Below are 26,021 nucleotides of genomic sequence, written 5' to 3'. Positions count from 1 at the left end.
ATCTCAGTAATATGATAAAATCCTTACCTTATCATATTGGCATACAACAACATTTTCTGTATCAAAGAGTTCCTGTCCTTCCTCATCACTTACATCATCTTCACTATTGAGGGGCTCCTACAAAAAAAGGAGTTTATTTATTTATACTTCAAGTATTATTATTAAAAAGGCTCTTTAATATTCAATGAAAAGAAACACAATAACCTTGCTGTCCTTTGAGAACCAAGAGCCAGATGCATGTAAATATCATGAATATGTATCATTAATGTTACTCTGGTCAGTAACATTAACTTAGCTAATTTTATTGAAATTCCACCAAGAAACTAAATGTATATAGTTAAGCTATGTAACTTGTTAAGTGTAAAAAGACATTTAACTTCATTTTTTAAGGATAGCACAAGAAAATAATTCTCTCCATTAACTGCCAAGATGCTTAGAAGTGGACCTAAAAAAGATGAGGGGTTAATGAGATAATTGCACAAAGTACCACCAGAAGAAGCAGTGTAAAAGGAACAATGATGAAATTGGAGGAGGAAAAAAGTGTTCTAAAATAGGCTGGCAGTCTGGCTTGTCATTATATTAAGGACTAGGACTCTGAATATAAATTAGCATGTCTATCATTATGATGGTGATGATGGAGGCTCAGAGTATAATTAACTAAGGCATTCAGATTAAAAGCATGTGTGTGTGGTATGGGGGGAATCTCAGTACCAAAGAGAATTAAAGGCCAATATCTAACTAGAGCATAAAATGACCAACTACATTAAATTTGATCTCAGTTGTGGTGGAAGATAAAAAATATAATTCAGATTTCTAATTAATGGAGAAAGATAAAATAGAAAAGCAGAAGATAATCAACACACTATTAAATCTAGGCCTACACTTACTCACACACATGCATATACATATTCTTTAAAATAGGTATCACAAATGTAAATGTAAAAAAAATTTGACGTAAAATTCACCATTTTAAACTGTACAGTTCAGTTGCACTTGGTACATTCATAATGTGTGTAATCATCACCACTATGTAATTCCAAAACAATTTCATTACCTTTACTATTAAATAGTCATTCCCCATTTTCACCTCTTCCTGGCCCCTGGCAACCACTAATTTGTTTTCTTGTCTCTAAAGATTTGCCTATTCTGGGTATTTGATATAAATGGAATCACACAATGTATTATATATGCAATGTACACATATGAACTGTGGTCTGGCTATTTAAGCATAACATTTGACGTTCATCCAAGTTGCAGCACATACCAGTACTTAGTCATGGATAAATAATATTCGCTTATTTGGATATACCACATTTATCTACCATTTCATAGACATTTGGGTTGTTTATAACCTTTGGATTTGTGAACAGTACTTTTATGAATATTCATGTACAAGCTTTTGTTTGAACATCTGTTTCCAATTTTCTTATAGATATACGTATTAGTGGAATTGCTGGTCATATAGTATTTCTATGCCTACTTTTTTAAGAACCAGCAAACCATTTTCCCAGCAGCTACACCATTTTACATTCCCACTACCAATGCTATACAGGAGTTCCAATTTCTTCACATTCTCACCAACATTTATTTTCTTTCTTGATTATAGCCATCCTAGTAAATGTGAAGTGGTATTTTCATGGTCTTGATTTGTATTTCTCTAATGACTAGTGATATCCAGTATCTTTCAATGTGCCTGTTAGTTAGCTGTGTATCTTCTTTGGAGAAAAGTCTATTTACTTAGCCCATTTTTGAATAGGGTTGTTTGCCTTCTGTTGTAAAGTTTTAAGAGTTCTCTATATATTCTGGATTTTAATCCGTTATTCGATACATGATTTGCAAAATATTTTCTCCTATTTTTCAGGTTGTCTTTTCCCTTTTTTATATTTTCCTTTATTGCACAAAAATTTCTAATGCATTGTTTGTGCTTTTGTGTAAGAAATCATTCCCAGTCCAATGTCATGAAGTTTTTGCCTTATGTTTTCTTCTAGGAATTTTGTAGTTTAAGTCCTAGATTTAGGTCTTCAACCTATTTTGAATTAATTTTGCACATGGTATGAGGTAGAGGTTCAACTTCAGTCTTTTGCATGTGGACATTCAGTTGCAACACCATTTGATGAAAAGACTATTCTTTCCCTATTAAGCAGTCTTGGCCCATATAAAAATTTTGTGGCACGATAGCATACACAGCAGTATTCCACATAAAAAAGACACAACTAAAGTATAAGGATTTGTGAAGTTTGAAAACAAAACAAAGAGTTTACACCAATCAAAGTCTAACCAAAACAAATCTGCATGGCTCTATTAGTATCACATAAAATAGACTTTATGGCAGAAAACTACTAGAGATAAAGCAGGACACTATGTAATCATAAATGGTTGAATTCATTAAAAAATACAATTTTAAGCTTATGTTCACCATTTTTAGGCTCAAAATGTAAAAAGTAAAAATAACAGAAAAACAAGGAGAGATAAATTTACCATCAGAGTAGGAGATAGGAACTTATCTCACTCAGTAATTGATGATGAGCAAGCACACAAAAAACAGCAATAAGGATATAGAATATCCAAAAAGAAACTACTGACAATGTAAATCTAATAGACAAATATAGAAGATAGTCTCATAAACTGCAGAAAACACATTCTTTTCAAATAGGTAAGAAGCATATGCAAAGACTGACCACATAAAGCAAGCCTCAACCAATTTCAAAGGATGCACACATCACACAGATCATATCTTCTACAAATTAAAACAGCTGATTCAGAACAGTAAATAATAAGATAGGAAAAACATCAAAATAAACAAAGCTAAAAGTTGATTCTTCCAAAATAGCAAAATCAACGTACCCCCAGCAAGGCTAAATGAGAAAAAAAAAAGAGCAAGAAGGTACAAATATTAGGAGTAAGAAAATAAAGGAACACACTACAAATGATTCTGGCATCAAAAAGATACTATCATTTTTATGCTCATCAATTAAAGAATTTAGATAAGTATATAGTCCTAGAAAAATGTAACTTACCCAAACTGCCTCAAAAAGAAACAGAATTTGAATCACTATGTTGTATACCTGAAACCAATATAATATTGTGTATCAGCTATACTTCAATTTTAAAAAAGAAACAGAACACTTGAACAGAGTAGAGGTTACTAGGACCAGGTATTTTTAACAGCATATTTTAAAAAATATTCATAGAAGAATTAAGCATAGTCTTAAAAAAAGAAGTCCAAAGTAGGGGGATCACTCTCCAAAATTCATTTTATAATGCTACCATAAACATGAAAACTTGGTAAGAAACGTATGACAGTATCATTCATGAACATACATGCAAAAGTCCTAAACAAAGTGAATTCAACAATTCATAAAAAGGGTAATTAAGACATAATGACCAAGAATTATGCTATCCCAAAAATACAAAATGGATTTACAAACAGAAAACCAATAAATGCAATTCACCATAAATAAGAGATTAAAGACAAGAAATGATTACCTAATAGTTACAGAAAAGTGTCTAATAATATTCAATGTTCACCTATAGTTTAAAAAACAAAACTCTTAATCTGAATAGAACTTCTTTAACAACTGTTAAAGGATATCCAGAAAAAGCCTACTATAGTAAACATTATACTTAAGAGTGAACCATAGAAAGGATTCCTTTTTAAGATTAAGAACAATATAAGGGTACCTGCCATCACCATTTCTAATCTATATTGTTCTGGTGGGCTCAGTCAATAAAGCAAGAAAAACTGTTTTTCATATTTGATCTGATTGTCTACAGAGAAAACATGAAAAAAATCAGAGGCTAAACCTCATCAGTAATTAAGGAAATGCAAATTAAAACCAAGAAATTTCTCCCCAGCAGACTCACAAAAATTAAAAAGCCTGACAATACACAGTGTTGGTGAAGACATAGAGATATCTGCACAGTTATATAATGAACAGCAGAAGTGTAATTAGTACATTTCACATTTTATTGTAAAGTGGAAGATGTGGGTGCCTTATGATCCAGAAATTCAATGTTTAGGTATAACACTTAGACAAACTCTTGCATATGTGTCCCCAGAAGACATATATCAAAGTATTTTATAACTAACAGTAAACAAGTAGAAACTACCCTAATGCCCATCATCATCTCACAAAAATGGATAATAAATTATGGTATATTCAACAGTGAAAATAATTACAAGTGTATGCAACAATTTAGATGAACCTCAGGAATCCCATCTTGAGAAAAAAAGCTTACTTGCAAAAGAATACATAATTGTTCCATTTATGATGGAACTTTTTTTTTTCTTTGAACTACATGTGGATACCAGGGTGTTTGTTTTTTATTCATGTGCATCTATTCAATATTTAATAAAAGCAGTATTTTTTAATAAAACATTACTTAGAACGTTTTGAAGAACTTTGTACTACAATCAACAAGATTACATTTTAGGCTGTAGAAGGCAATTAACAACAAAAATTGTGGTAAGACGAATATTTTCTTGAACACAACTAACTAGGCTGGAACACTGAGGACAACAAAAATATATTTATATGCTTCTGGAAATTTATGACTAAGTTTGAATAAGAAATTTTTGTTAAACTAAAGATAGACACTAAGAATAAAGCTATGAAGTGCTATAGAATGTAGACCAAAAGGAAGCTGTAAATAAATATCACTTAGCTTTTTCCTTGAGTCTCCTTTCTTCCCAAATGTTGCCCTACCCACTTATTATTGAAGCAAAAGATTAAGTATCTCTATCTGTTGTACCAACGTCTTAAACATTTTAGCCAAATCAGTGAATGCATAAGCCAAAGAATTAGAATGACTTATACTGTCTGCATCACCATTATAAATGTAACTTAATTTGGTGTACATTCATTTTTTTATTGCCAACTATATGAAACAATATTTTATGATGATAAGCACAGCCAGAACAATCTAAAACCTTAAGTTATAACAATCTAACTTTATATTTAAAATTCTGTGCTTCATAGCACCCTAAAAGCCTCTGAAAAAAATAGGATATAATTCATCAGTTTGGCACCAATAGAAAAAAATGACTAAGTGGCTTCTCATTTCAAGTCTTTTACTAGAAACTTACTTCTTCTACCTGCCCATCCTCGGCTCCATCTTTCTCTTTGTCTTCCTCTTCATCATCATCATAGTCTTCTTCTTCATCTTCATCTTCTTCAGACGACGTATCCCCAGTCCCATCAACCTGTAACACCAATGGAGCTTGTGGCTGAGAAGTCTGGGCCTGTGGCTGCTGCTGGCCAGCTGCAGTTATCTGTGCTTGTGCGGGTGTTGGTGCCCCCACTGTTGTGGGTATAACTTGAGTCTTATTTCCTGTAAATAAGATTTGCTGAGGCTGTATGATGACACCTGTCTGTGGTGAAATCCCTCCAGGAAGAGGGGCCAGTACCTAAAGTAAAAGAAAATCTACGTATTAGGAAGTAGTTAAAGGATCAAGTACCTCAGTATCATTACACAGAAATTGGCCAAAATGCTGAAGAATTCCCCAAAATGGCCTTATTTCAGACACAATTAAAACTTCCAAAGCACAAAAGAAATGTTTAACTAATGTACTGATCCACTAAATTTCCACTTTACTGTTTAAATTTCTGAAAGAAAAAAGATTTTCTGAAGATAACTGCTTCATTTATCAAGTACTTGCTATGTATATGCCAGATTCCAGTCCAAAAGTTAAAGATGTTATTGGTTTACTTGCTTGAGATATGGAGAGGTTCAGTAACTGGCAAAGTTGCAGTCACTAAGAGGCAAAATTTGAAAACCTAGGCTTTCTGGCTCTGCTCCTTACTATGCTATACTGCCTCCCTATAAAGAATAATGCACTGCAAAGATTCTAGTTTTGCCTAAGATCACAGATACAGACGTAGCAGAGGCAAGTCGTTCAATCTCTCTTGGTTTTAATTAATTACTTAACCCTTAGACAGGATCAATGGTTCTCAATCTTGGCTGCAAATTACAACCACCTGGTAGCTTAAAAATACTGATACCTTGGCCTCATTCCTAATATTTTGATATAATTGGTGTGAGATGACACTATTGATTTTATTTAAAGCTCCCCAGATGATTCTAATCACAACCACAGCTGAGAAACACCAGATCATCTGATTCCTGAAGTTCCTCCCAATTTCTGCATTCTAGAATTCTAAAACAAACCACAACTCAAAACACATTAGCAAATATTAATTAAACCTGTTGTAAGTCAGATGTTTATAATTTATTAATAAATAAAATTAGAGTGCCTAGTGGTTTTAAAGAAAGCACTAAGTGGCAATTACTTGTCATTAAGTTAAAAAATGCTAAAATAGTAGTAAAACAGTATTTGCCTTAAGATGTTTATAGATTAATGGTGCGACATACAAAACAGTAACAACTCAAAAAGATAGATGTAAGAGAAATATGATAATGGTGTTAGGAGAGCACAGGAGAAGAGTACTAAATTCAGCCTGGAAGACAAGGCATGGTCAGAGAAGCCTTCCTAGTAGGTAATACTGGAATTTCTGTGCTTTTACCCAGGCTTTTCTGTTTGGTTGGTTGGTGTGGGCTAAGTAGAGGAAGTTGCTAGAAGGCAGCATTCTAAAGAGAAGACTATCAAGCAAAACCCAGAAATAACAACAGGACAAACTTTGGAAAGCTGTAATCAAGTTGGATTGATGCTCCTCCTCTTATCTAACATCTATCATCATACTATTGTACTGACATTCTCTGATTATGTATCTTTTTTTTAAAGTACCTAAGTTCCTCAAGAAAATAACCATTTCTCTTTCATCTTTATCCTCACAGTAGAACAGTTTAACACCTGGTACACAAGTTAAGTGCAAATATTTGTTAACTTTGGTCTAAACAATAGCTAAAGCAGGCAACAACTGGAAGTATGCAAAGAAATAAGCCTGAAGAGATCAAAAAAACAGATCCCAAAAAGATCTTACAAATCATGCAGAGTTTATACTTTTTCCAATAGGCAGTGGTAAGTTATTACAAGATGTTCAAGATTTTTAGAACAAGGAATATAAATACAAAGTGGCAGTTAGGTTAGGAGGGCACAAGACTAGAAGGAAGGGAAATCAATTAAGAGGATAATACACAGCATTTTAAGTGAGAAATTATGAAAGCATGAACTAAGGAAATGATAAGAGAAAACTAGTTTCAAATATATAAAGGACTGCAAAAATATTAAAGCTACAGTCCGAAAAAAAGGAACTATTCAGAAGAATTGGTAGGACTCCATACCTTGGATAGTGGAAGGGAAAGGAGGATAGCACACTCCCTCTCCGGGAAAATAAATAATCTTGAGAATGGGTTCATGCCTGCCTTGTTCACTCCTAACCCTCCAGTTACTTGTAAAGACTCTGATACACAGTGACACAGTAAAATGCTTGCTGAAGGAATGCCCAATAACTAGCTTAGGAGGCTGGATGGAAAGTGATACCACTGACAGAAAAGCACTTTCAGGGGGATGAGTAGGGATAGCAATTTAGTCATAAGCATACTGAATATAAGTTAAACTATGATGTGTACATGAGGAATTTTGAATGACAGGGTATATAGTACTGAAAAGGTCTTAAGAATTTGTATGGATAAAACCATGGGAAAAGGGAAGGGAACCACCCAAAGAATTCACACAGAAGAAAAAGAAACCCATGGTGATCCTAATTTAAGTTCTTTTACCTGTTGTATAACAGGAGCTTGTACTCCACCAGGCTGCATTTGTGGTATAACCTGTTGTTGTAGAACCACTGACTGCTGAGGTTGAAAGATATACTGGGCACCATTGGCTGCTCTGACCACTTGAAGAAGCTGGCCTAAAGCAAAAAGTATTTATTCCAAGTTACCATTCTAGCAGTGACCATCTCAAAATAAATCTAGTTTAGAGTGAATGTCAAACCATCAAAAGTCCTAGAAATTATCAAGTAAGAAGTCTAACAATTTTAGTAAGGGCCATCATCTATCCATGGTAAACCTTAATCCTTACCTTCTCTGACTACACTCCATGTTTAAATATATTGCTTAAAATGTTTTACTTTCCTTATTATTCTTACAAAGCTGTTTGCCGACATAGTTTTAACATTATGGTAGTTCACTAAAAGCTTATATTGCTAACACGTTTGGAGTCATGAGAGAACAATAAGTACAACGATATGTTTCAGGTGCTGTTCATTTTCAACGCTTTAAAAAAATAAAATTAACAATTTATTAGTATCTTGAACCAAAGCACCACAGCACTTAGCCTCAAAATTGCTTTAAAAAAATAAAAGTTTACTGAACCAATTATCACTGGTACAATAATACTAACTATATGACTGGCTTATACACAGAAACTGAATCCCTCTAGTATGTTGTTTTAGATGTCCCAGAATTTTAATTAAAAAGTGAACAATTATCTTATTACATATCTAGCAAGATAAAGCTCTAGCCTGCTCTTCACAAATTTAGAAATAAACAGACAAAATCATATAATTGATTACAGAGAACACCGAAATCCATGTAAATAAATTCTTCAAACATTAATATGCCAAAGTCATGAATCTTTCATCAGTCTATGCAGAGATACTATGTAAAATAGAATGCAATGAATTTACTCTTAAGATATTATGGGATTTAGTTTGAAATCACAAATTATTTAAATGAGTCAAACTTATTTGGCAGATTAAATGTGTTTAGCAAAAAACTAGTAAATAATCATTTCTATGTCATCACACTTCATTAATAGGATTCTTATTCACAGATCAAAAGCTCAAATGCAACTGCCATGTTCTCTACTGCATCCTCAGCAATGATTACTGTTTAATGTGCTACAGTCCTCAAATAATCTTATTTTAATGGTAAAGGAAATATTAAGATTTTCTTTCAATGAAGACAAAACAAAGATTAGATGGTACTATTTTTTGAGTTATACAGTAGTCCACCCTTATTAATGGAGGATACATTGAGACTCCCAGTGGATGCCTGAAACCTCGGATAGTACAGAGAACCCTATATATACTATGTTTTTTCCTATACATACAAACCTATAATAAAATTTAATTTATAAATTAAGTACAATAATTAACAGTAACTAATGAATTAGAAAAATTTTAACAATGTATTATAATAAAAGGTACATGAATGTGGTCTCTCCCTCAAAATAACTTACTGTTCTGTATTTACCCTTCTTCTGATGACCTGGGATGACAAAGTGCCTATGAGATGAAATAAAGTGATGTGAGTGACACAGGCACCGCGACAGAATTGGGCTACTACCGAACTTCTGACACTGTGTCAGAAGGAGGATCATCTGCTTCTGGACTGCGGTTGAACGCAGGTAACTGAAACTACTGGAAGAGAAACCAGGAGTAAAGAGGAACTGCTGCATAAAAACAGTTCTGTTACTCCTAATTACCTGAGTTTGTTAGTATCTGTTGAACTGGAGTCACACCTGCAGGGAGAGCCAAGGTAGCAGCTGTAGCGGCAGCACTCTGGAAAAAAACCAAAACCACTTACATGCCTGGCAGTACCTCAGTTTACCTCCGATGTATTGTAATATATATACTAAAATGAAAAACTCTAACAATAAGACTAAATCTCATATTATAAAATGGTAGAGACCACCTAATTGAAATGTTCTACCTAATTATTTCAGGCAATTAAGTAGAATAATATAGTTGGGAGGTTTTCCCCCAGGGAATGTGCTCTAAGGAAATCCCACCCACACTAACAACACTGTGCAATATATGAAATACCCACTCTGTTATTTCCTATCCTACTGCTTCCTTACTCCCCAAATTCCTTGTTGTCAATTAGAGTACTTGAGGGAAGAGCGTTAGTTTCTTCATTTTAGAAATCTTAATATTTTTAATTAACAGGTCTCTACAGAAACCTTGCATCAGTAAACTGTACTTGGAGTATAGCTGGCAATTCTTCTAAGATGCCACAGGTGAAAAATCTCAGTGAAATATATATTAATAAGTTTTATTAATACAAAAATCACCTTAAACTCGAGTCACAAACTTTAATTTCTATATCTTAAAATGGAGTTAGTATCTGAAGTTATTATTTTTAAGTTACAAAAGTCGAGTAAGATTTTGTTTAGAATGTCTTTAAATCCAGGATAAATTCCTGATTTACTGCTTCTAAAGACTTCTCCCCTTTCCTCCAAAAGAATTATACTACATTTTCATTGTTTTTTTAATCCTGTGCTCAGCATATTTCCATGTATCTCACTATAAATACACAGGTATTTTTTTCCTCCCTCCCCTTTCAATCTTTTTAAGATATCAAGCCTCCATATATCCTATCTAACCTATACATTTTTAGAAACATCTCCATTTTAATAAACTCTGAGAATTATAACTGCTTTGAAAAACTAAAGCCAAAGAAGTCAACAAGACTTTCAAGTCACTTGGAGAATTGTACTCTAGTGAGTTAATGACACAATTACTATCTGGTCTAGATTCTAGGTTTAGCTTTCCAAGAAAATGTGCTTGTTGCCATTTGACAGGCCTAAGTAATTTATACACCTAAAGCCTGAAATTCCTACTATGTTCCCAGAATCCAGCTATAACCCACCCGGTTCTCTTTATGAAATGCAGTTTCTACATTTCATTTATTTTAAATTGGGTAGTTGGATATCCAACTGGGTCCAACTGGATAGCCAACTACCCGATTTAAAAAAATATTGTTTGTATGGGCAAATAAAAGGTAATCTAAGTTTATGGAACATATTAACAACCACTTACTACTGAGAAATATTTAGGAATAGTAAATGCCTATAACTTGAATCTTCTTAGATTAATATATCGCCCTCTACTGGCAAACTGACATAGCGGTTTCTATACAGCATACATGACAACCACTTAAATACTTCTGCACATTCAAGTTGTTATCAGTAAATATTTGTTTAGTGATGTACCATACACAAACCATCTTTTATTAATGTCTACAGAAAATTTATCCTCATTTTTACAAAACAGACCTAACATGAATAATGCACTAGAGAAATCATTTCATAAAGAGAAACCTATAAAACTGGTTTGATAGAAACTTGAATAAAGTTCCCTGAAATAGCCTTCTACCTATTATCACTATACCACATTCTTATGAAATTATGTCATTTTTCAATATGTTCATTTCTAAAGCATCCAGAGCTATTTAAAAACCAAAACTGCTTTTAACGGGTATCTTTGAACTGGAAATAACAACACACACACACAAAAAAAAACGTAAGAGCTTATACTGATTATGTTTCAGAATATGTAAAATACATGGAGCAAAAACTGACTGAAAACATCAGGTAAAATGCTAAAATACATATAACTGCCAATACAGTTTACTGATTGCAGCTTCTGACCTATGTGTTTAAAGAATACATGCTTTTTAGAATCAAGACAAAACAAATCAGTAAGAGATGGGCCATTAATTTTGCCACAGTCTCCTTAAAAACAATTTTAATTCAAAATTATCTCCCAAAAATACTTTAAATTCTTTGAAATTACATATGCCCACTGCACATGACTCTACCAAAGTTTGTTTTAAAAAGACTCGTTACTCCCTAGCACTCTTGATAGTACCAAATGGAATGTCAATCCCACGGTGAGACTTTTATTTTTAAGGATGGAGGTTAAAAAGAAATTTGAGACCTTACACTTGAAATGGAATTTTTTGAATAAAAATTCTTGTAGGAATCAATAGGCATGGAATTTTGTGATTTTTATGCAAAAGAACCAATTTCAGCAATTTGAACTAGAGGTACAAATAGAGATACCGGTTTTCTGTGAATTTAAAAATAAAAGTTTATACTATTATGTGGAAATTTGCAGTTCTATCAAGTTACGAACTTGTAAGGCTGGTATAAAAAAAGAAGTCATTTATCTAGTAGGTGAGCCCTGCTTCCTATCTGGCTTACTATGTCACAAATGAGCTTTGAGGTTTACTACTCATCACTCACCAAGCAGAAGTTATTTTTTCAAATACCAACTTTTCATTAAAAAAGGTATCTGAAAAAAAAATAAATAAAATAAAATAAAAAAGGTATCTGGATCTGAAAAAAATAACTTTGTCAGCACTAAGCTAAAAGATCATTTCAAAAATTGTGATTCTTACCTCTAACAAGAAGATTTGGGTGAATTTAAAAATGAAATGTCAGAAACACTACTAACAGTCTACATATTTTACTTAGAGCAAAGAAAAGCCATGTATGAGAAAGTGTTGGAACTATTCTAATCAGATTTTGTTTCAATATTTTATTTTTTTTTAAAACTTAAGGATATAGGTGAAGATTTTCTAAGTTTCTGAAAGGGTTCTTTCTACTTCAGTTATATTATACTCTATTTAATGGGAAATACTTTATGTCCTAAGTAAAATTTGAAATTCTGAATACTTCAGCAATTTACATATTACAATAAAAGTTACTTGGTTACATTACGGTTGAATCAGAGCAAACATTTAAAAATGTTTAATCTTAAAAATAGTTATCTTGAGCTATCTGGGAAATTCATTTTTGTTTTTGAAAAGCTTATAATTCTTAGCATTCCTGCCTTGGCAATTAATGAGTAGGTCTTCTGAAACAGATCTATACTTGGCAAATTATGTTTAGTAGGTCCCCTAAACCTGTTTTCCAAAAATAGCAGGGGATGAACTAGCTCTCTAAAAGCATCATTCTTTTGGCATTTTCCACAGAAAACAGCATAATTCCATGAACCTTAATATCTAAGTGACAAGCTAAACTTTAGATTTGTTGCTAAACCCAGTATCTAGGAAACCAGATAAAACAACCATTTTGCTTCAATCTTGAATAAATGTCAAGTTGTTAATATACAACATACCTAGGCATAATCAAAATTTGGGTTAGAATAAGTAGAGCCAAGCTAAGTGCTATTTTGCGCCTTACCATGTTTGATGCATTCATATGTTGTATCAGCTTAGAATCAGGAACAATAACTTGCGGTGCTGCAGCTATTAAAAAAAACACAAGTACACAATGCCAACCAGAAACCATGTGTCTACTTAATAATCCTAAGACTGGTATACAACTTTGAAAAATTTTTTCTTGGTTTCCTCATTTTCTACATTCAAATACACTCAACCACTTAGCGTCTCAGAAAGTTATAAATTTCTGTTGTAACAGCTCATATATGTCTACCTTATACTGGAAAATATCAATTAAAAAAAAAGATTTTAGTAACAATACCTAAAGACACAAGGAAACTTGGGAACACAAGGTAGTAAGACACCTAACATCCGAATACACACATTTCTGTGGCATTCTTAAACTGGAAATTTTCAAAACATGATTTAATCTTGTCCTGCTGACTCAGCATTGTTTTACTGATACAAAGATATTGTTGGAATGAATTATTAGCCCATTAAGAGTGAGCTCAAAAAATTATAAACCATTTATATTTACATCTACATAACCCTTTTCTCCTAATTTGACAGTTGCTAGAATCTTACATTATTTCCAGTAACTTTTTTAAAAGTACAAATCTGAAATAATGGAAATGTTACTTAAGTATAGAAGGAACTAAGTGTTTGATCCCGCAAATATCAGAGAATAAACAGATAATCCCATTATCCTAATATTCTCTGAGTGAAGAAAATCAAATTTTAATTTATGATGACCTAAAATCCTAGTGCCAGGTCTGGAGGCAATAGGAGGAACAGTCATCAAAATAGACAAAAAGGATAAAATTATTTGATTCAAGGTACAGAATAAAATCAAATGCTAATAAGCCAGACCTTTCTACTATACATCACTACCAATTTTTAAATTTTAAGTCTTATATATACAATACTCTCAGATGAGGTAAATGGGTAACATTAAACAGTTATCTTAAGATAAACTTTTATTTACCTTAATTCTCCTCTCCAATAACAAGATGTAAAAAACTCAAATGCCCCCCAAAGTGTTATAACTTAAAAGGTGTTTGTCATGACAGAAAATATTTACTACATGTAATGGATCAAGCTTCTTAGTCTTTTCAGGGCCCAGATTTTCCTCAGCTGTGAAATTTTCTAAGAGCTACTTGACAAAGCCTTAAGGCTTCAAAGAAACAAAATCTAAATCATGACTTGCACAATACAAAGCACTATGCACACAGTCTCTTCACACCTTTAAACCAAGTGATATAAACTATGATGTAACATATCCACTCTTCACTTTAAAGGAATCTAATTTAGTCAATTTAGAGTTACATAAATTGAAATTTCAGGTTGCCTAAGTATAGTTACAAAAATCCTCCAAATACATTTTATAAAAACTAAAGGTAAATGTCTTTGAAGGAACAAATCAACTTCACAAAGAAAACAGATAACAATTTTACCATAAGAAATAATCAAACTCTTAGTAAACAAACCTTTGTAGATTTGACTTATTTTATAAAATCTACCATTGTATAGCCTTATCAAAAAAAAGTATTAATATACTTACCTGAATATCATCTTAAGCTTTCAATCAGTGAAGTACTTATTATGATACAAACAGGGTCCATGAATATATATATATATACACACACATATATATGAACACACACACATGCACCACCCTACCCCAAACAATAGAAGAGAAAAACCCAGAGTATTTCTCTTCTCTGAAAATGACAGGCTTTTTTTCAGGTTGTAGGTAGGAACACACATAGGCTCTCACCCTGTTGTGATGCAGGAATAAGGACCTGCTGGGTCTGCGCCTGCTGAGGTACCGTGGACTGTGCTGGAGCTTGCTGATGGTGGTGGTGGTGGTGGTGCTGAGGTTGCGGAGGCTGATGCTGCTGCTGAACTTGCAGTAACAGCTGCTGATCTTCTGAATGAAATCCATCTACTGCCCTAGACTGCATGAGCTTATTCTCCCATAACTAAGGCAAAGAACATTAAAGATTTCTAAGTCAAAGGGAAGAGAACTCCAGTCATATGAACAAAACATATTTTGTTTATTAGCTTATAAAGTTCTTCCATTTTCAAAACTGATATAACCATAAAATCAACTGATCTCTAATTCTTATCCCAGTGTATGCAACAATGAAAACTAATGTTTAAGTATCAAAACTCTTTTTTGAGACCTTAGAGTTACCACATAATTTTTTTAAATTTTTACATCTTAACAAACTTTTTTAGGGTAATTCCTTAGTTACAGGCAGAGTCTCATATAAGCAATTTTTCTGTAATCAAAGATTATCCTTTTTAATATAAAATCCATTAACTATTTTTATGGAAACCTTTCCTTAACACAGTATCTAACTTTTAAGAAACATGTACAACTCATCTTTTCTTGATCTAAACAATGAGAAACATAATAGAGATGACTTCAAGTTAGAAAAGCACAACTCTCCATCTGCTTAAGGGAGAAGAAACAGCAATGCCTAATGCTAAGGTATTCTCAACCTTCCACTCTTCTTGAAATTCTCCTCCCTCTTCCACTATGACAAGGATTGACAATTCTTTGCTTTGTACCCACTGCTACTTTCTTATTTCACACTAAGGCAGCTTCTGTTACAGGAATAAAAATTAGAATTGGGCAAAAGGAAGAAGTAAAAGAAAAATTTACCATGATTTCATCCTTCACCCTGACACATTTTCTCTCTACCATGTTTAGTGTTCAATCTAGGCTGCCTCAACTTTTACAGAAATTGCCAAAAAAATTAACAAATTGTTCATTACACATACAAATGAAATTTAATTCAGTAACTTGTAAACAAGGATCTACACATAACTAGGATTTTCTCCTCTACAATCTGCCTGACTCACCTTACTCTATCAGATCCTTCTAGAAGCTCCCTCTGCCATACAGAGATTTTTATCATCTCCTATATACTTCCTGCTGTACTACTCTATACAATAAAAAACTGTCCTGGTCAAAGTATACTTGACCCTTGAATAACATGGGTTTGTACTGTTCAGGTCCACCTATACATGGATTTTTTTCCATAAATACATTGGAAAAGTTTTGGAGATTTGTGACAATTAAAAAAAACATTTTTTCTCTTGCATATATTGTAAGAATATAGTATGTAATACATATAACATATAAAATGTGTGTTGATCAACTTTTTATATTATTAGTAAGGTGTCCCGTCAATAGTAAGCCATTTTAGTAGTTAAGCTTTTGAAGAGTTGAAAGTTATATGAGGATTTTTGAGTGCATGGGTGGGTTTGAGGGTGTTGGCATCCCAAGCACTACGTTGCTCAAGGATCGATACAATGGCTATTATTTCTGGCAATCCTACTTCAGCAATCTTTGCCAGACCTCTGAAATAAAACATGGAGAAAATTCATTCCTCAGGTGATTCAGATGGGCATCTCTATCATATTAACTCAACTAATACTGAATTCTTATTGTGCATAAAGTATCTTATATGTACAGACTCATTTTTCACAAATCCCTATTAGATATTATCTCCTTTTCACAGAAGAACCCAAGGAACATAAAGTTAAATAACTTATCCAAGATCTCCAATTAAAAGCATGCAAAACTAGGATACAATCCAGGCAGTCGGACTCCGATGTCCAACCCAGTCAGGGCTGGACACTGAGAGTGAAGAGTCAGTCTTTTAAATTTTATACACTAACCACCTCGCTTACCTCATCCTAATCCCACCTCTGATCCCAGTTTCTAATCTCTATAAACTGTACAGCTGTTACCAGAGCACATCAAATCACAACTCCAGTACCTTCCCTTTTACTGGCAGGTATTGTACATGTCATCTAGAGACAAAAAGGTCTAGGTTTAAATTTCTACCACTTCCTAAACGACCCTGTCAAAGAATATTCCCTCTGAGTCTATTTTTTGGTGATCTACTGCTTCCTAGCAATATGTTAGGCTAGAAAGTTCGAAGGATTCTCCTACTTTCACACAACACCTAACCCCTGGGCAAAACATAAGACAACTGCATTTCTAGGATCCCTAGAAATGATGTTGGGGAACCGCACTTCCCCCAAGGGCAAATGCAGAGGAATAACATATTATTGTTCCACTTAAGCTCCAAGTATTTATATATTATTAGAGCACTTTTAGAATAGTAGTTCTCCACTGGCAGTGGTTTTGCCCCCCAGGGACATCTGGCAATGACTGGAGACATTTTGGTTGTCAGAACTCAGGGGTGCTACTGGCATCTAGTGGACAGAGGCCATTTATGCTGCTAACAGGACAGCCCTCTACAACAAGAATGAACAGGTCCAAAATGTCAGTAGTGCCAAGGTTAGGATACATGATCTAGAGGCAGATAAACTGAGTTTCAGATTTGTCTCTAATTAAGGAAATTCTTCTCACTTGATTTTATCAAGAGCAGGGACCATGTTTTACATCTCCCACTTGGATTTGGATTTGGATATGGGTACTTGCCATTTGGATATGGGTAGGTCTGACAAGTCTAGAAATCAGGATGACTTTATCACTACCACTTTGAAGATTTCTAGGCTGTTACTCCAACCCGCAGTCACTTACCAATACAAAACAATTTATATTCAGATATAGAACTGTTGAAAAAAAGCAAGACTATGTTTTATGTCTTCTCTGTCTCCCATAGTTTAGACATTAAAGTAGGCCTATAGTGTTGAGAGACAACCTTGAGAACTGGTTTGATTTTTTTCAATCATCTTCCTTCCTGCATTGCCCAGTTAAACTTCAAATTACACACACTCTCATCACTCATCTTAATTCATAATCTAATTATTATTGTATTCTTCACAGCCATATGGAACTTGCGATAAAAGTTGTGAAATGGTCAAACAACGGGGACGAAGGGGCTAGAGCTAATAACAAAGCCCTTTGGTAAACCAGGAAATACAAAATTATTGTTAGTTTTTATTAGCAAGAATGTCTAAATCTGTGGGGTCCAATACAATAGACACGAGCCACACATGGTGATTTGCACTGAAATTAATTATAATTAAATAAACGATTCTTTAGTTCCACTAACCACATTTCTAGTGCCTGTGGCTACCACATTAGAGAACATAGATATAGAAGAACATTTTCATCACCACAGATAGAACACATTCTGGAAATTCAAATGAAATGCTGAAGAAATTCAGTGCAGAGAATTAAACTCATTTTAATCTAATAGTTTTATTTTTAAATCCAGTTACAACCTAGAGTAGAAGAGTATGCCCCATTTAAACAACAATAAAAATATTAAACTACTTTGTTCAGTTGGATTCTGGAGTCACATTTGTTATAAACCAGTTTAAACATTTACTGAATGCCAACTATGTATGTCAGGCATTGTGGTAAAAGCTGGGAAGTCAAAGCCTAATAAGTCACAATTTTTGAATTAAAAACACACCACTGAACAAAAAAAATCAGAGTATAACCTATAAAATATATATTATTTATATATCAATTGTTATACTAATATACATTTACTTGAAAAGTCGAAGATAATAAAAATGCAGTGAAGCTATTTGGTCTCAAAGACAGCTCATTCTCTTTGGAGAAAACACCCTGATTGTACTAAGACCAATAGGAAAAATCAGTTCCCTAGACTGTGAAAATCAAGAGTAGATAACAAACAACTTGTTGACCAGTAGTTTGATATAGGATAAACTGAAGTCTTCCGGCCTTATTTTCTGTCTAAAAATGTTGTACTTCCTAGATAAGGTCACAGAACCACAGGACAACCACTGTAAGAATGTAATATAAATTGTATCTACTCCATGTAACACTAAGGAATCAAAATAAGCTTATTTTCTTCTCATTCATATTCCTGAGATACTTTATACTGTCTGAGCAGTTCATATTGCTGTTCTTCCAACTCGTATCTCAGAGTTGGCATTCTTTCACTTGTATTTTTAGATATCTACTGTTCACTTTTAGTAAACATTACATTTCTCTCAAGGTAAGTATTTCCTTATCTCACTTAAACCCATTTATTTTCCTGTCCCCAACACAAGCAGATACTTACTGAAAACTACATTAGTTGCCCACAGACGCCTAGCACCCTATTTTAATTTCATCACCATGTAAAGGTGAAATTTGCTTTATTTAAAATAATACATTGCTAAGTTGCTGCCTCCACACCTCCACTGAATAGATAGATAAATGAGACCAAAACAAATATTCCTTAGCATTCATGGTTACTTATTTGTACACAGCTTTAAAGGAGCTTGGTACCCAATTTCCAAAGCCAGCAGTTCTAAAACTTTTTGGTCTCAGGATCCTTTATCACTTACAGTTACTGTGGACCTCAAAGAACTCTAGCTAAGATTTTTTTTTTTAAACATGTACTAATTCATTAAAAAATAACAATATATCCATTATAGGTTAACATAAATATTTTTAATCCAAATAACCTTATCTTCCAAATGAAATTTAGTGAGAAATGGCTTAAAGGAAAAATGGCTGGATACTCATTATCTGCTTCTACATGCACTTTGTTGTTTTGGTTCAAGTATATGAAGAAAATCTGTCTTTCCACATCTAAGTAGTAAGGAAAACAGTACTTTAAGCGATGGTTTCTTAAAAATTAGCTGCAATGTAGAATCTGAAACCATATACAATGAACTTCACATACTCTTAGATTAAAATCCATTTAATTTATCTTTCATTTGGAAGGGATTTTGCAATGTTATGCACTGGTCATTTGGAAAATATGAGTTCAGAGAATTAATGCAGATATTCCAAATGTTAGCACATTTCATTACCGAAAATGAAACAATCCCATTTCTTAAATATCAACACTGATCTCCTCTTAAGTGAACATCTTTTTAACAATTCAGTGAATCAAAATGGGAAGCACACATAAGCAACTTCTGTAGCATAGGGAATGCTTATCTCAGGAAAAGCACTTGTACACTTGAGTTGTAACTTTAACTGGTCACTTTTTTCAAGAAACACGTTTACTAGAAATAGGACAAACTATGATTATTCACTTGATTTGGCCATCCTCATGGATTCTCCCAAAAGACTATGGGGAAACCCCAAGATTCCACAGACCATACCTTGAGAACAACTGTTCTGAACAATAAGGTAAAAAATATTCCCAGAAAAAACATGCTAAAAATATCTAAATATTTTTGCTTAAATCCTAGGAAATTCAAGAGACACAAAACCAGCTCCCAAAGTAAAATATAAATACAACATTTGGCCCACACAAAGAATCAGATTCAAGAACATGAAATTTACCAAGCACTTATTCCATCTCCACAAAATAAGAACATAAACAAAAGAAAAAGGGAAAAATGTATAGGTATGTCAAATAATTAGACAATAAATGCAGAATGTTAACTATATGTTAATAAGAGCTAATGCTATGGCCAGGCACTGTGCTAAGTACTTTATATGATTATTATACTTAATCCTCAAAACAAACCTATAGGGTAAGTATTACTAACACTCATCTCACATATATGGAAACTGAGTTTGTTTCCATATATGTCAGAAGATGGATAGTAGAGTTGGGATTTAAAACCAGCACCCATTATTTAACTATACTGCTTCCTACAATAGTATCAAATGTTTATCCTATGGCAAAATTATGGATTAGCCTCTGGCTGAAAAGACTGTTTAAAAAAAAGTATGATTATTTAAAAATGAAAAGGCAAACTCACAGTTTTTAGTTCCATCAAAACTTGTTCATCGACTCCATCATCCAAAAAGATGTCTCTCACATCATTAATTACATCTTCAATCACAGATCTGTATAATTTAGGCTTTAAAGGAAAATGAGACTGTTGAAAAAGATCATTTCTAACATATTTTTACAAATTCAAAACAAATAGTCACTTTTTCCAACTTTCTATAACTTATTTTAGAAATTGTAACTTTAAAGATATGGGCCATCCCAGTAAAAATAATTTGCCTTAGTTGAAATGAATTGTTTGATGATTTTAGCATAAGTATTTTAGCATAAGTATTTAAGACTATTTAATACAATTCACATACAGAAAATATGTAGGCACTCAAGGTTCATACAGTTTCCAGCTGTAACTGGATTTAATTCCAAAAAGCAACTAATGTAATCCAACAAAAGCTTTATGGGTTGTTAAATATGGTTCCTATTATTCTTTGCTTGGTTTTACCCTAGTTATATCTCATAACCTCATCACTAAGCTGCAGGCTTTAGAGAACCTTATGTCCTGTAATCATTGGCTTGGTAGTAATCTGCAACCTAATGAGTATTCAAATTTAAAAATAACCTAATTTCTGTTTTTGTTATCCAATCTGTACCTTTAAGGTGCACCATTAAACTGTTCATACACCCACATAACAGGTTGCAAAGTCTCAGAGGAATAACGCGCGCTCTAATCTCGTTCCTAGGATTTCTCCTTTTACTTATGCCTGGGTGATGCTATGGCACTGACTCATGAACAGCCTCCATGCTTCTTTTTAAAATTATCATTATTATTACGGTTATCGTTGGTATTATTTAGGGGAAGGTAGGGAAGCTTGCTTCTAGGTTGCCAGAAAGAGTAAGATAGAACAGATGTGAAACACTTTCAAATGTATCAAGTTATGTTTTAAAAAAACAAAAGATGAGAGAACAATTTGCCCAACCTACATCCTACTTTTAATGCTAGACAAAAGAAGTTTTTGTGTCCCTGGAGAGCTGCCCCATTATAAATCCTATCCATTATCACAGAGAGTTATGGTTGAACAGCCTTTTTCTTTCAGTGCTTTGTCATTGTGTTTTATATCTTGCTTAAGGTAAAAGTTACTGGTTGCCCAATAAAACCAAGAGTTTGACTTATAAGCAAACCTCAAATAAAAATAAATTCATTAACATCTCTATCAGCAATACTATTATCACAGGGGAACTTTCTAAGAAAATGTGTACTTGCCTAGCCAAAAATAACAAATGAGTTCCTTCCTACAACTTACTGCAACCATTAAAAATGACTTGTTTCTTTTCACTACAACCAGAATTCATATTTGGGTTCTCACCTTTGCTGTTTCGCTAACTTGCTTTTCATTTTGCCAAATCTACCTCTGTCAACTTTAAATTATTCATGTGTACAATGTATATCCCTAAAGTCTCTCCTTATTTTAACATTTAGATTCTATGTGTAAATAAAATGTATCAGACAATGGGCATCACCTTATTTATGGTAATTTAACTACTTAATTGAAAAAATACATTTAAAAGCATTTATAAAGTTTTCTTTTAAAAAAACAACTCTTCAAGGCATTATCAAGAGGCAGTGTTACTTTAAATTGGTACTATAAATCTCAAACTGGCAATGTAAATTATTTTTTTCAGCAAACTCAACTGTTTTGGTGTTTCTTTAGTGAGTCACCCCTAAAAACCCTGTTTGTAGACCCAGACATTCCTAAGTACAAATGTGCTTTCTTTTAGCACTGTTAAACAAATCAACTTGAAGATTGTGCTTACGTGCCTTAATTAACCCACAACTTGATCACTTGGATTCATAAGCGCTATAGCTGAAGGAAGGGAAATGTGTATTCTTCATGAAGTATACACATCAAGAACAATTCAGTCAGCAGAATTGTTCATAAGTTGAAAAGCTTTCAAAATACTGAGGGCTTTAAAAGCAGGTGGGTACATATGCACTATTTGAAATAAGCAGTTTCCAAATTATTTAAAATGCCAAATTTTATGTGAGCCAGTTTTTGCCTTTTACAAAATACAAAGTGATTTAGGAGGTTTGCCCTGAATTTCAAAAAACAGGCATTACAAATTTAAAAACTGGTAAATTAAGGGCGGGTAGTGGCATTATCTACTAATGAGTAATAAAAACATTCCTTTCAAAAGTGTTTTACCTCTTAGTACACTATCCGAAAATAAATTGGATTAATTTCTGTATTGGACATCATATTAATATCCAACGCAATAGAAAACACACCTACTTATTAAAATTTTAATTTTTTAAAATCCAGTTTGCATTAAGACACCTCACTCTCGATTATTCAGTTTCCCTACACAAAATGTACTGTGGACATAAGGTCCTACGTTGAAGCTTTAGGCACTTACCTATTTCTTCTAAAAGCTTCCTGTCTCCAATATTTACTATAGGAAAACATGAAATATTAGGAGCTATAGTCCTAACGTATTTCCCTAACACTTGATAAACATACCAAAGTCAAGTCCTCTTCAGCAACCAGTTAATGTAGAATGAAATTTTTTTAAATTTCCGATAATGCACACATTTCCTAGTACAAGAATTAGACATCTGAGCTAAAATTTTCTTTAAAAACAAAAATAAAAATAAAAAAAGGAAGGCACTGCAATTGTTTCCCCCCTAACAAAGACAGCAAATCTCAGCTGCTCCATCAAAACAAAAACTTTGGGCCCTGAAACCAGCCCCGTTGGATGCGAAATTGTAGTGCAAGGAAAGGACCTGGAAATAAATTGCGCTCAGCACGCGCCCGCTTCTCGCCTCGGGAGCACGCACCTCCCAGCCCCGCTCAGCAGCTCTCACTATTTAAAGCCGGATCTGGTGTTTAAATGGAGAGGCGGTGACGTAGGCCTGAAAAGCACCTTCCCATCCTGGCAGAGTCTATATTAGAGAGCGGCAATGGCTCTATATAAACAGGGCAGCCAAAGGGAGGAGGACCACAAGGCTCAGGGACTCAAAAGCAGGGTAAGCGGCCGCAGCCATGATGGATCGACCCGAGTCGCCAACGGTACGGAGTCGGGCGGCCGCGGGCTTGTCTGCGGCATTTGGGACCGGGCAAAAACGTGTTTTATTGTCTTAATAAAAATAAGAGTGGGGTGGACTAGTGATCACATTGCGTTGGTGACTGAAAAGGTTATTTATGTGACTGCTTTTTGCAAACCTACGTGATCGCAAGTAACCAAAAGGGGACAAACGGGGAGAAGTAGGCAAATTTCAAGGCGAAAGCGGGGCACTTTCACCGCTGTAGGATTTTTTTGTTTGCTTTGGTGCTTTTGCTAGTCGGGAGATACGATGGAGGTTTTGCTTCCCCTTCGCCATTTTACCGATTCGGAAGGAACCGAGAAGTGCTTTTCAACCTTCGTCTTTTTTTTAAACATAAAATGGCCTCAGTGAAGGCGCCCTAAGCACAACCGCCAGAAACACCCAAAGTAGCCCCCAAAGTAGCCATTAGCCTTACACTGCATTAAAGTGGATCACGGTGGGTCTTGGGGATTCGCCCAACTCCCCAGGCGCGGTTTTTGTTTTGAGGCTGCTCGGGGAGCCCTTCTCGAGCCAGCCCGCGGGGCCCACTCCACGGGGAAGCGGCGACTCCCGCCTGCCCTCCCTCCCGGCGGCCGGGGACTGGGGCCGGAGCCGCGCGCTCACCCCAGCCCAACAGCCTCCGCGGCCCGGACCGCCCCGCGGCGGCCTCAGGCCCCGCCGGCGCCCCCGCCCTCGCCGCCGCCAGCCCTTGGCGCACCCCCCCCCTCCCCCGCGCCCGCCACCCGGCGCCACGGCCCGCTCCGCCCGAGGCGGGAAGCGGCGGCGGCGGCGGCAGCGGCGGCCGCGCGGGCGGTTGAGGAGAGTCGAGGCCGGGAGTCGCCGCCGTCCCCGCCCCCGCCCGGTCCGGCCGTTGCTGCCGCCTCAACGAAGCCCCCGCCGGCCACCGAACCACGTCCTTACCACGGTGTTTGTATTTGCCGAGTTCGCCATTTCCACACACAACACAAACAAGAAGGGGGCAACCCCGAGAAAACAAGATCAAAACAAGAAAAAAAAACCAAAACACCGGAGGGTGACCCAAGCCACCGCAGGACTGGGTGAAAAATTTTAAACAAAATTGGATCCTGAGGAGTAGAGGGGGATCGGTGAGAGGAGGGGGGGGGGCAGTCCGCCCGGAGCTAAAAACCTCGAGAACAGCCCTTAAAAAAAAAAGCCACGACCCTTAAGGGGTCCGGGGGGCGTTGCCCGCTCCCCACCCCGCGCCAAGGAGGGAAACCACCACCGGTCGCCGCTCCCTGCGCCGCCGCTGCCGCCACCGGCTGCAGCTCCAGCCGTCCGGTTCGCCTGCTTCTCCCCTTTATATAGCGAGCCAACGAGCTGCGCGAGCCTCCGCCACCGCCGCCGCCGTCGAGAGACAGGGCGGAGGAGGAGGGAGGGGCGGAAAGGGCGGGGGCAGGGGTGGGCGGAGCTGAGCACGAGACACCGCGAGAGCCGCGTGCGCAGGCGTGCCGGGGCGGAGGCCGCGCGGGTCGCGTCATCACAATACGTGGAGGGTGTACTGGGCGGGCTAAGCCCAGGGACTATAGTGAAGTCTGACGGCCACCTCCCCAAGCCCCGAACCATCACGTGGTTAGCGCCCAGGCGAGTCTCCCGCTGCCTTGGCATTAAGGGGCTTGTGAAGCATTGCTGGAGAAGGCGTCAGTTCTGGCGACATTCGTGTCCAAAGCTAGCCGGGACCGCCTCCTGTCAGGGTTTCCCGAGCAGTGCCGCACTATAGGGGCTTAGAAGTGTGGAAGAAGCAGTGGCGGCTGCCTCGCTAGAAATGGCGGCGGCGGAGGGCCGGTCACGTGGCCCGTATTCGGGTCGCCGGGCGCTCGCCCTTGACTGGGGGCAGAGTTTCAAACGCGGAGTCATCTCAGAACTTGAGCTAAGTTCTGGATTCCCAGAAGCGAAGCTCTCGTCCATCTCTATGAGAATAGGCTTTAGGCCTGCAAAACTGCTTGTATGTAAAGGGGAGGAAAGCTGACGTGACCCCACTGTTAACACATTCCAGAATTAGGAGCCCATGAAACCCGTTGACTTTGTTTTTCACTGCCAATGCACTACAGTCTCTGTGTTTTTAAGTTCCCCAAAGGTTTGTCTCCCTACCATCCCACGTAATTTATATAACTTTTCACGGTGGTGGCGATACCGAAAGAAAAAGGAAAATACCACCGGTTTGTGACCGCACGATAATTTTCTTTTTTTTTCCGGTATTGCCAAAATTCTGCGGCTCCACGAGGCCTGTATGTAGTGACTGACACTTGAAATATTTACCTTTGACCCACTAACTCACGTGCCTCTTGCTACGAAGGAAGCGGGCAGAAAACGTCCCTGTCTTGGAATGCAATTCAATAGGCACTTGACCTGCTCTGCGCAAGCAAATCATATCTATATAACAGTTCACGCAGAATAGAGAATGCTCTGTTTAGAAGGCAGAACTCACA

General features: G+C 35.9%; 1 protein-coding gene and 1 non-coding gene across 4 annotated transcripts in view; both read right to left on the bottom strand.

The window, feature by feature from the left end:
• GTF2A1 (general transcription factor IIA subunit 1) overlaps positions 1 to 24,965 on the bottom strand; it is a 39,752-nt gene extending 14,787 nt beyond the window's left edge. Inside the window, exons 1-9 of one of the 3 annotated variants that reach the window (XM_073242020.1) lie at positions 24,496 to 24,965; positions 20,527 to 20,628; positions 14,633 to 14,837; positions 12,878 to 12,942; positions 9,392 to 9,467; positions 7,681 to 7,814; positions 5,087 to 5,407; positions 3,018 to 3,065; positions 28 to 117 (exon numbers count right to left, since the gene is read on the bottom strand). In XM_073242020.1, coding sequence (XP_073098121.1) covers positions 28 to 117; positions 3,018 to 3,065; positions 5,087 to 5,407; positions 7,681 to 7,814; positions 9,392 to 9,467; positions 12,878 to 12,942; positions 14,633 to 14,837; positions 20,527 to 20,628; positions 24,496 to 24,525 — 1,071 coding nt within the window. In that variant the 5' untranslated portion in view covers positions 24,526 to 24,965. Of the gene's footprint in view, positions 1 to 27; positions 118 to 3,017; positions 3,066 to 5,086; positions 5,408 to 7,680; positions 7,815 to 9,391; positions 9,468 to 12,877; positions 12,943 to 14,632; positions 14,838 to 20,526; positions 20,629 to 24,010; positions 24,247 to 24,495 lie in introns of those variants that run through there. The other 2 variants (XM_073242021.1, XM_017677572.3) reach the window with 2 other exon arrangements.
• LOC118970419 (small nucleolar RNA SNORA79) lies at positions 13,513 to 13,656 on the bottom strand. The gene has a single exon (XR_005058338.1). It is a non-coding gene; the product is annotated as a small nucleolar RNA SNORA79 (small nucleolar RNA).
• Positions 24,966 to 26,021: the final 1,056 nt, after the last annotated feature.

This window comes from Manis javanica, chromosome 8 (genome assembly GCF_040802235.1).
Source record: "Manis javanica isolate MJ-LG chromosome 8, MJ_LKY, whole genome shotgun sequence".
NCBI classification, from domain to species: Eukaryota; Metazoa; Chordata; class Mammalia; order Pholidota; family Manidae; genus Manis; species Manis javanica.
The sequence above is the reverse complement of the archived record's forward strand: the minus strand, read 5'-3'. Positions and strand labels throughout refer to the sequence as shown.